The 11,002-nt window shown below is 41.9% G+C and overlaps 1 protein-coding gene across 1 annotated transcript in view; it reads right to left on the bottom strand.

Moving 5' to 3' along the window:
- Window positions 1-349: 349 nt before the first annotated feature.
- The window catches only part of ARL5B (ARF like GTPase 5B), an 11,699-nt gene continuing 1,046 nt past the window's right edge, over window positions 350-11,002 (bottom strand). Inside the window, exons 2-4 of the mRNA XM_073676894.1 lie at window positions 9,234-9,317; window positions 7,470-7,621; window positions 350-6,278 (exon numbers count right to left, since the gene is read on the bottom strand). Of these exons, the coding sequence (XP_073532995.1) occupies window positions 6,230-6,278; window positions 7,470-7,621; window positions 9,234-9,317 (285 nt within the window). The 3' untranslated portion in view covers window positions 350-6,229. The remainder of the gene's footprint in view (window positions 6,279-7,469; window positions 7,622-9,233; window positions 9,318-11,002) is intronic.

Below are 11,002 nucleotides of genomic sequence, written 5' to 3'. Positions count from 1 at the left end.
ATATTGGAGTGTCGGCAGGAAAAGTGCTGCATAAAATATGTGCATTTTTAATGCATTTTTTCCCATTCATTTGAATGGGTGAAAAATGCTGCAAAACCACTGAAAAAAAATTAAAAATATGCTGCAGGTCTGAAACTGGTTTAAATCCGCAAGGGGAGAAAAAAAAAAAAGCAGTGTGTGCATGAGATTCCAGAAATCTGTTTGCCGGTACTGTAAATTGCACCTTTGCTGCATAAAAATAAGTGTGCACATAGCCTAAGGGAGGTTCAGCAACAACAGCAGAAAACAGTTCAATATACGGTCCTGTGAACAAACATTATGTTAAATAAAAAATAAAAATAGCAATAAATACAATTTGCTGAAATGCATTAAATATTTATTTGGAAATTAAAAAAAATAAAATAAAACTTAATAAAAATTGTTTTTTTTTTTTTTTGAAAGACATAAAAAGATTCAGCTTCGTCACAACCTGACAAAAGATGCAATACTTTATGGTCACATCCTCATTTTTAAAATGAATAGAAAACTAGTGAGTTTGCCCATTTCATGCGAAAAGAAAGAGGGCAACATAAAGCACCTCAGGGGATACGCAACAAAATAAAAACACTAATGTGGCAGAATTGACCTTTTTTGTTAATTTAAAAGCTACTAAAACAAATGTAGAAGGTTGTGGAAAATGGTAAGACTATCCAAAAACGTAGCAGAAAAAAACAACCTAAGAATCAGACAGAACCCCTGACGGAGGCCATCAGTCTCATGAGGCAGAGTCACATCGGCCTCAGTTCTCTGAGCGCGTTTTTTTTTTTTTTGGGGGGTGGACACAATGGCATAGTAGACTAGACTTGTGTGTCCGAAATGGAGGCAAAAGTGACTCCAATTGCCCCAATATAATGAATGGCTCTGCAAGAGTCCCATTTTTTGGGGGGAATTTAGAAGGACCCCTGACACAGTGCTCCACATAGAGCGCTGTAAAATGTTGACCCTAGCCTACACCTGGAATTACATGGCCAATTTTTGGTGCCATTTTTATGGCCAAAGCCAGAATAGGATTCAGCAGTAAGTATCGTACGTTCTTCCTTTAGATTTAGGTTTCCCTTTTGGATCCACTCCTGGCTACATGTAGGATTCCAGCCTTAAAAGGGGTTGTCCACTTTTAGAAAATATCGGTTCCTGGGTGTTTTTTTTTTTTTTTTTCTTAGTCGCCCTCCCCACATCCACCACTAATTCCATATCTGATATTGGCTGCAGCGCTAAAGTCACATCTAGAGAGCGATGGCCAATCAGTGAGCTCAGCGGCTCTGCCCGAGTAGACCATACACCGCACATCAGTGCCGCCGCACTGTTAGTATTAAACCGTCTCGAATAGGGTCACCTTGCCGTGGTCGGATGGCTTTTATTCTATTTTTGATCAAAAACAGTGTTACTATGAACCCCATATTATTTAAATGTATTTCTGCTTTTTACTTATTTAGTTAAACCCTGCTGTATGTTCACTTTGTTTCTTGTAGGTTTTGTCTGTTTTATGGCCAATGTGAACATGCGTTTATACATTGCATGTATACCAACTCAAACTGTAGCTCACTTTTTTTTTTCTTGGATTTTTGCCTTTTGTGCACACACGAGGGCCTCTCCTCTTTGAGCAGGATATTATATTTTAAAAAAAGCTTCCCAAGGCTGAGGTGTACAGAGTAGGGAATCGGTCCTTTGTCTGCTCTTAGTCACAGAGGTCACTTCAGACTCATGGCAAGGTTTTAATATTACACAGTAGGACTATCCTGAACAGGGTCACCTTGCCGTTGATGGGATGGCCTTTATACCATTTTTGAACAAAACAGTGTTTACTAGAAACCATATATTTAAATGCACTTTTGCTTTTTACTTATTTAGTTACAACAGAGTATAATGTTCATTTTGTTTCTTGTAGGTTTTGTCTGATTTATGACCAATGTGAACATGCATTATTAATATATATGCGCATTTATGTGTTGCATGTATACAATCTCAAACTCCAGCTGAATGTGTGTGTTTTGTCGTTAGTACTGTAGCCAATTTCAGATTTTTTTAAAAAGATAAGCTGCATCCAGAAACAGGGATTTTCTAACAGAAGACAACCCCTTTAAAATTTGCACATTCAGCATTGGTGCATGTATTAAAGGCACTCATTTTTTGGTAACTGATAGGAACACATTAAATTTTGTACCAGTCCCTTCTTTTGCCTATCCCATACGCTTAACTCTTGAAATAAGTTGCATCGTTTACCATAACAGAGTGATGGTAGAAGGAGAGGCGGCAGAGATAAATGGAGGCAAAATGACCGGTTCCAATGAGGATTTCCTGTCCCATGAAACACAAAGATTTACCACCATGAAGAAAGGGATAACACATTTTCCCTCTTTAATGTGATTTGGGAAAAATTAGTTTTAAAAAGTTATATAACTTATTAAAATAGTTTAACTATGGTGGCAAGTATCCACTTGGGTCCAGATTCATCAACTCCAATTTTTGCTACTGCGTCAACTTGTGAGCAGAGCGGTGTATGAAGGGGGCTGGCTGTCTACTCATTTCAATACCTAAGCCAGTCTCCTTCTCTAGATATTCACCATGGCAGTAAGGGTGATTTGGGGGGGGTTGCTTAGCAATTGAAATGAGAAGTCAGCCACCCCCCACATGCTTTACAGGTAACTCTCGGAGCGTTGACCAATATTACAGGGGTAATCCGACCCCCTCACTTCTGCATCAGGTGTTTCGCAGGGCCAGAGACATCATACCAGTTGATATCTGCCAGCAGATGTGCGAGAGGGGCAAGTATCATGCACTGGTCCCATCTAATGACTAGGACAGATGCACAATACCCTCCGATATTGCCTGCGAGTCGCAAAAAGTATGGATGTGAAGTCACTGACCTTGCTCACCTCCTGATGCAGAAGTCAAATTACCCTACAGCAAAAAATTTGGACAAAAAAAAAGTTGTTACAAGTCCAGGCAAAATCAAGCAGTTTCCCTACATCTGATGGCCTGGCCATCAAAAAACAAAGTATTTGGAGTGTTGTACTTAGTGTTTTGTTCATCCATGTATTTAAAAAGGTAGCTATACAAATGAGGTATCGATTGGCAGACTCGACCAACCGGCTAGGATCTGCCGGCAAGTGTCCGCATGAGTATTTAGGCCACGTTCATACATTTAGTATTTGGTTAGTATTTTACAAGCAGAAAAATGCAGAAGTGGTGACGTGTTTCTATTATACTTTTTCTCTTTTCCTTTCGGCTTACAAATACGGATTTAAAATACTGACCAAAACCTGAAAAAGTGTGAATGTGGCCTCATAGTTCTTTCAAAAGGAAAAAGGATCAGAAAAAGTCAGACATGCTGCATTCCAACAAGCCTTGTTCCCGTACCCCCTTTCTCGGTTTGCCCCCCATACACATTACATATTCCCAATATCATCCAACATCAATCCAACGTGCATGGAGGTATCAGGCGTTACTGCGGGTGACACGAGAGGGTCAGATTATCCAAAAATGAAGGAGACATGTAAAAAACGTAAATGCATAAGGGTGAAAGAAGAAGTAAATATAAGACCTGCTTCCCCAAAATCTAAAACTGCGTAACACCTAAATAAGTCCGTTCAATACAAGTCTTTAGAGGCGTACCTGGTTTCTACATAAAGCCCTCAATATTGACCCTTTTCATTCTGTAAACTAATTTTATATTTCACTTGTGTCCTCACCTTTATCATATATATTTACAAAAAGCACTTAAAAATAATCCTGAAAATGATTTAATATAATTGCAACCCTTGCAACGTTGCGTCTTATTTCCATACCATAGTGGGAGCACGGCAGCTGTAATATACTGGTTCTATTCTGACCTGACCCACTATACCTCGTCCTCTCCTTATTGCCGCACAAAAGATACAATTGTGCTAAATCAGGCGCTAAAAGCTACAGAAAGACTCTATATTCCCAAAATTGATGCTGACGAGCCCACAGCAGACCAACACCGATCCGATATTACCTGACCTCTATTCCAGTCAAGAAACACTACACCTGTATTAAAAAGGGGTATTCCCATCTCCAAGATCCTATCCTATTATGTAGTAATAATAATATTAGCAAATACCTGCAATTGGAAATGTAGAATAGTTCTTGTGATTAGCTATGTCGCTTTCCCCATGTGCAGGGCATTGCAGTAGCTTAGGTATCCATGGTTACAACCACTCATAGTGACAGTTAGTTGTTAGTGGTCATAACCATGGATACCCAAGCTACTGCAATGCCCTGCACAGGAGCTAAGTGACATAGCGAATCAGAAGAACTATACTACATTTTTAATTTTAAGTATTTACTAATATTATTACTACTACATAATGGGATAGGATCTTGAAGATGGGAATGCCCCTTTAAGTCATAAAATACCAAAAAAATGTATACAGTAATAAAAAATAAAAAAAATAAAAGTAAAAATATCCACAGTAAACAAAGGGGTTCATCCATTTCAAATATAATTTGTCCTTCGCTGCATTTTGTTTTTAAATAAACTGCGCTGTACTCCCCTTCCCTGGGTCCGTTGGCGAGTCACAGTGTCTGGCACTGGTTGCCGATGAGATGTCAGTGCCGTAGCCAATGAGCGAAGCAACAAACTCGACGGTGGAACCAGGGAAGGGGAGTACAGCGCAATTTTTTTTCCTTTTTTTAAACAAAATGCAATGAGGGTCGAAATATTTTTGAAAAACAACCCCTTGAAGGGCATTTACTATAAGGAAATGAAGACGCCGGCAGTGAAATTAATCTGAAATGCAAAAATCTTATATACAAAAAGAAAAAAAAAGTTCCAGTAATTAAAAGTTTTAGGCCAGGGCTCTAATGGGGACTCCCATGAGTCAAGGTAAAAATAAAGTTACTATAACTTGCATGCCAGCATATCCTCTGGTCACAAGACCGCAACCAGGAGTCGAATGGAGCGACTGGTTGCGTATGCGCATTTCTACTCCCTTCTGAAAGGTGCATTTGCATCTGCCGATCCAGACCCTTAAATGACTGCAGATTAGACACATGCAAGACACATCGCACAGAACGATCATCAATAGGATCGTTCTGTGCTTGTAGCACATGACATCGGCAGCACGCCCTGTAAACACAGGATGATGTGCTGTCGAGAATGAGGATTTCAAACCCGTGTGGCTTGATTGCTGGTCTTTTACACGGGCAGGAATCAAGTGTTCCTACAAAAGCTCATTCCCCGATTACAGACTAGTCTAAAAGAGGTCTTAAGTTTATGGCACTCAAGGGACTCAAGAGCAGTGCTCAGTGGTTATCGTCAGTGTCAGACATTGCACATGCACAACCAGCCGAGCATACAACTTCTTCTGGACGCAGTTCTGGCAATTGCTTGCGATCCAGGCACTGATCTAACCAGAAGTTATCATTTTGGTAGACCTGTCTTCCACTTCTAGTTATCACTAGAGAGACATTTTTTTCCACCCCTTGTAAAAGGGTCACCCAACCTCAAACTTGTAAATTTGCTTCTAAGTTACAGATAACCTCATCATACGGCCCCTAATGCAAGAGTCTTGATTTTGTGCAATTATGCAAAAAAAAAAAAAAAAAATGTAGTAACAATTATGCAGTAACAGATATACAATTATTGACCCTTAAAACCGCAGAATTCTGCAACTGTGACCGTCTTCTGAAGACCGATAGCTCCCAAGACTCTAACTGCAGAAGTGGCAGAGCTGCCGAAGACCATAATGTAACAGAACCATTAAAAACAAAAACCGCTATACTCCGTTCCCATTTTCATAATAAAAAAAACACAGCAGCAGCTTTGCACATTAATGCTCCGGATGTACAATAATTGTTCGGAAAATCATTTGTCGGAGATTGTGTGTGTGGTGCGGTTGTCAGAACGCTCCCGATGCTGCGTCACTTGATTCAAGTGTGGCTCCGAGACAGATCAGATCCGCTTATAAATTATGGAGATGTCGTAGTGTAAAAAGGTAGAGAAAACCGTCCGAGCATGCTTTGTGAATTGTATCTGGCTGGCGATCGCCCTTACTATTATCATTTTTAATATACTTTTGGTTTGTGTTAGATGGGCGGGAGAGGCAATCCCACGATTTGGAGGTGGCTGAGGATGTATACATCCACTGGAGAGACTAATGTGTAATCCTTGTTACACATAGTAATTTTGAAAGTTTTGCCTTAATGGACGTCTCTGGGCAAGAACAAGTCATCTCACTCCAGTTCGGCAAGTCATCCATTCAAGACCTTGACATAACCTGCACATGAGAAAAAAAGGGAGAAAAAATAGTTAGGAAAGGAAATAGAATGTATATTAAGGCATACAAGATAAGAGAGGCGGCAGGTGTCAGACACTGACTCATTTCAGCCAGGTATGCTTTAGGGTACGTTCACACATGGCGTTTTGTTTTTTTTTGCTGCATATTTGTCCTGTATACTGAGCCCTGCTAAGTTTATACCAAGATGCAGCATGTCAGTCGTTTCAGTGTTTTTCACCCAAAGGAATAGGTGAAAAATGCTGTGAATACGCACGCAGGTATTTTACGCAGCATATTTCCTGGTTTTTGATGCAGAAATGCAGGGGGAAAAAATCCTGCAAATACACAATATGTGAACATAACCTTAGAATTAATTCTAATTAAAAACACACCACACACACAAACACTTGAAAGCCAGCCAAAGACCATGCCACTCTGGGGACTAATCCACTCCCCTTGAATGACCGGTTCTACGCTATGCGCGCAGGGGGAAGGAGCCCGCCAGCGCGCAGGGGGAAGGAGCCCGCCAGCGCGCAGGGGGAAGGAGCCCGCCAGCGCGCAGGGGGAAGGAGCCCGCCAGCGCGCAGGGGGAAGGAGCCCGCCAGCCACTTGTACTAGTCATTTATTCAGGTTGGCCTCTGGCTGGATTTTAAAAATGTATGACTATCTGAAACCTTGCAGTGAATCAGCATAAAACACACCTGGATGAAATTATACAGCCAGAGTCTGATACATGCAGCCTTGGTTCAGGCAACATGATAGATTTTTAGACACAAACCCCAAAAAGAGGGATGACCTATGGATGAAAAAAAAAAAAAAAAGGATGCAATACGAATAAAATTAGTCTGATCTCTCTTGATGAAGAACGGAGGATTTTTCCATACGTTTGTTTGAAGCGGTCTTTACTGTATATACCAGGACAGTAAAAGCAGAGTATTAGGAGACTTGAGGCCTAGATAGAGTGGGATAGATCAGGCTCTGTATGTGTTCCCATCATTCACTTGTCTCTGTGGCAGGAAACTAATAAGACATTTCTCGATAAACTGCCTCCCATTCATTTCAGCTGCCATAAAGCGCACACACTTTGCAGCACAGACTATGCAGACAGAGGGAAGACACAATATGGCCGTCCGGGGAAGTTTTACAAATTCAAGCTAGTTGCGGGGTCAGTGATAAATGCACTACACGTACCCCTCTCCTGTGAGCGCACAGCAAGACTGGATGTGCCACGGATGATCCTTAATAGAGCTAAGGGTGAGGTATTTGGAGATGTCGGCCGCAGTCATGCATCCTTTCATATCCTGCTTGTTTGCGAAGATAAGAACCGCCGCCTTCCGTAAATCCTAAAGCAAAGCAAACATACACCATCATCAATATATTTACCAAGCAGCCGCGCACATTTTCCACAAGTAGCCAAAATTATATACATATACTTGGCATAGGAAATGTTTAGGGTGCCATTCTGTGTGCCGGCTTTTCTGCCCTTTAGACTCAGATTTCATTCCCTGACAGCCTCCGGGGGATTAGGTCATGATATTTCACGGTGTAACGTTTCCTGCAGTAATCACTCAATTCTTCGAGTTTTGGGTTAAGTGACGCAATCTGTCCGGGACCACGAAACAGCAAGAGAGTCGTATTACTGCTGTAATAACGTCTACTTTTTCTTTCTCCGAAGCCTTTACAATGGCTGTTCAGGAAAGAACGGATTATGGGATGCCTCAAGGCCACGCTGGAGGCGAGTCAGCGAGTCTATGGCTTATATGGAACAAAAGAAAGTCAGATTTATTTTTTCTCGGAAATATCAGCGCTACTCTTGTCGGCTACATGAGGAGACTAAACTGCAAAATCCAGAGGTACAGCCCGAGCTCAGGTGCGGAGCCATTTCTGAGAGGAAAAAAAATCCTCCTTCTACACCCACAAGGTTTCTTCATATGGTATTTTTCTGCCATTTTACAAATATTACAGAGGAACCCATAGGTCCGTCCATTGGACCAAAAAAAAATCTGATGCAGATTCTTTGCTGGGAATTTAACAAAATCTGCAAATCTGCGTGTGATTAGATAAAGATTTTGGTGCAAATTTGCTGCGGAGCTTTACTAAGAGGGTAATCCACAGTGAACAGACACGGCTAGTCCATTTCCACACAAGTTTTATCAGTCATCAGAAGAGATTTTGGATCAGTAAGTCATATTACCGCTATTCTAACCCGCTGCGTATTTTCCATTGCAAATACAAGCAAAAAAAATAAAAAATCTGCACACAGTACACGCTTCATTTGGAAAAAATGCCTCAAGCCCCCAAAACTACACAACAAACAGAACCATGTTGGGGTTTGAGATACTATTCTGGTGTCAAAGTTGCAAATTTTGCTACAAGTAGTTTTTGCACAAAAAGTTAGTGACTGATTTTATGCTGCTGTCTTGATTCATGGGGGTAGAAAAGGGTGGGCATCGTTACCTGGGCAAACATAATTAGGCAGGTAAGACCTTATCGGACTCATGCCTCGCAGCCACAAAAAAACTATAACTTTTCCAAAACTGCTGTGACTGAAATCAGTGCGGCCGTCACTACTTTGCTGCCATCTTTGTGCCGATAGATTCATCTGTCATGCTCTGACACAATGCAAGCGGTTAATGCATTTTCTTCCTGAAGTCTGGCATTTGTAATGAGAATGAACGATGTAGGATCGGGGCTTCCACAGGTGAATCTTTTCCTTGAAAAGAGCCAGTAACCCGTTAGCAATGATCCAATGTTGTCAGACATCTGACTTGGCAAAAATGCAGGGAAAATGCATACTCCGTCAGATGAAATCAGCTGCCACTCACATACTGCGCTGGCTTCTGGAGGAGAAGTCGTGGCCATCAGACAAGGAGCTACATCAGCTAAACATGCAAAGGTGAACAACAAAAAGCCATAAACCTGACGTCGGAGGAGCTGCTGCCGCGTCTGACCCACCTCGTGAGCGAGCATTCTGTAGAGTTCCTCTTTTGTGATGGAAAGTCGCTCTCGGTCCGTGCTGTCGACAACCAGGATAATAAACTGGGGAGAAATAATAAGATCAGTTTCCAGCTAATCAATAACAACTGGCCCTAGATAAGATGGTAAAAGCCAATTATGTAGCATCTTTACGCTTCATTGCGCCGTCTAATTGTTCCTACTGTAAGTTTATGAATACATTTACAAGTGGATCTAACACTTGACCTTGTCAACGGGTGCACAACCTGTACAGTCCCTGACTCGCACCTGTCCTGAGCGTTCAGAAAAAACGGGGGTACACTGCATAGCAGCCTCCACCGCAGGGGAGTGCAGACTCCTTGTTTTTATTTCCCTGGATCAGGGGGCCACAACTGTCCCGACAGATGTAGACCGATTCTCCCCACCTATCAGACATATATGGCTATGATATCTACATGCCAGTGACGCTGCCTGCACCTGCCATCATCACCAAGCAGGGAAAAGACGCAGCGGCAAGAGGAATGGTCTGAACTGGAAATGCAAGTTTTTCTTAACAAGCAATGAGTGGAGCTTGTGTTTCTTGAAACAGCAAGTCCCAAGGAGGCGACCCCCTGGAGGAGTCCCAAGGAGGCGACCCCCTGGAGGAGTCCCAAGGAGGCGACCCCCTGGAGTTCTTTCCATTTTCCCCCTACCCAGGGTCAATTCTGACATGGCGGCGTAGTGGAGCTTTGCCCCTTCCAGAGGAGGTCAGTTCAAGACGGATGGAGGAGCATTTGAGCTATGGTCCTGAAAGTCTAAAATCTGGAACATATTGGGAACCACCATAATTTTATCATCAAGCTTTATTCAAACTGCAAGCTCTGACAATAGTTGTGCAGCTCAGAGGCTCATGAGCCAAACCATTATACAGCAGCACAAAAGGCGGCACTAATACAATGTGCACACAATGGGCCTCTATTCATAGACTATAGATCATGTACGTGCAGCACTTTCCCCTCCTGTCACATCAATCAGCTGATGGGCCTCCAGGAGGATTAGCCGGAGCACACGTGAATGCAGTCATCCATGACAAGGCTTACAGGTCATATGTCGGAAACTTAGGGCACCTTGTGTCAAACTTCTGACAGTGCAAAAATAATGAGAGAACATAATAATATTCCCTCAGCCCGACCTCTATTGCATCCCATCAATGTGGGTAATCAGATATTCCTGATTAGTGGACTAAATGAGGCGACTCCCTTGTCAAAGAGTCCAGTACCCATTAAATAACCCCGTCCTGCTGCAGCAATTTATTTTAAATTTCTCTTTTTCGCTGTTCCTTTCAAAAGTCATAACTTTTATCAACTTTTTTTTTTTTGTGGGTCAAGTTGCAGTTTTGAATGACACCATTAATAATTTCCCCATAATATTAGTGAAAAAAATGTACGCTTAGAAAAAGCAACTCCACCTTTTTTTTCTCCTTCACATAGCATTGTGAAAAAGTGACCCCACACACTTCCAACCTTTCATCAATTTCTCTCTGTTGACCACCACCTGGGAGATTAGCTACAGTGCCATGGGTTGTAAACTTCTTGATTATGTTGCGCACCGTGGACAAAGGAACATCAAGATCTCTGGAGAAGGACTTGTAACCTTAAGATATCCTTGATATTTTTCAACAATTTTGTTCTCTTCTCCTTTTTCTGTTCTCCGTGCTTAGTGTGGCACACACAGACACAAAATGCAAAGATTGAGTCAACTTCTCCCCTTTTTATCTGCTTTCAGGTGTG

Source organism: Phyllobates terribilis, unplaced genomic scaffold, assembly GCF_046119375.1.
Source record: "Phyllobates terribilis strain yellow unplaced genomic scaffold, ASM4611937v1 Scaffold_4__5_contigs__length_816908805, whole genome shotgun sequence".
NCBI classification, from domain to species: Eukaryota; Metazoa; Chordata; class Amphibia; order Anura; family Dendrobatidae; genus Phyllobates; species Phyllobates terribilis.
The sequence above is the reverse complement of the archived record's forward strand: the minus strand, read 5'-3'. Positions and strand labels throughout refer to the sequence as shown.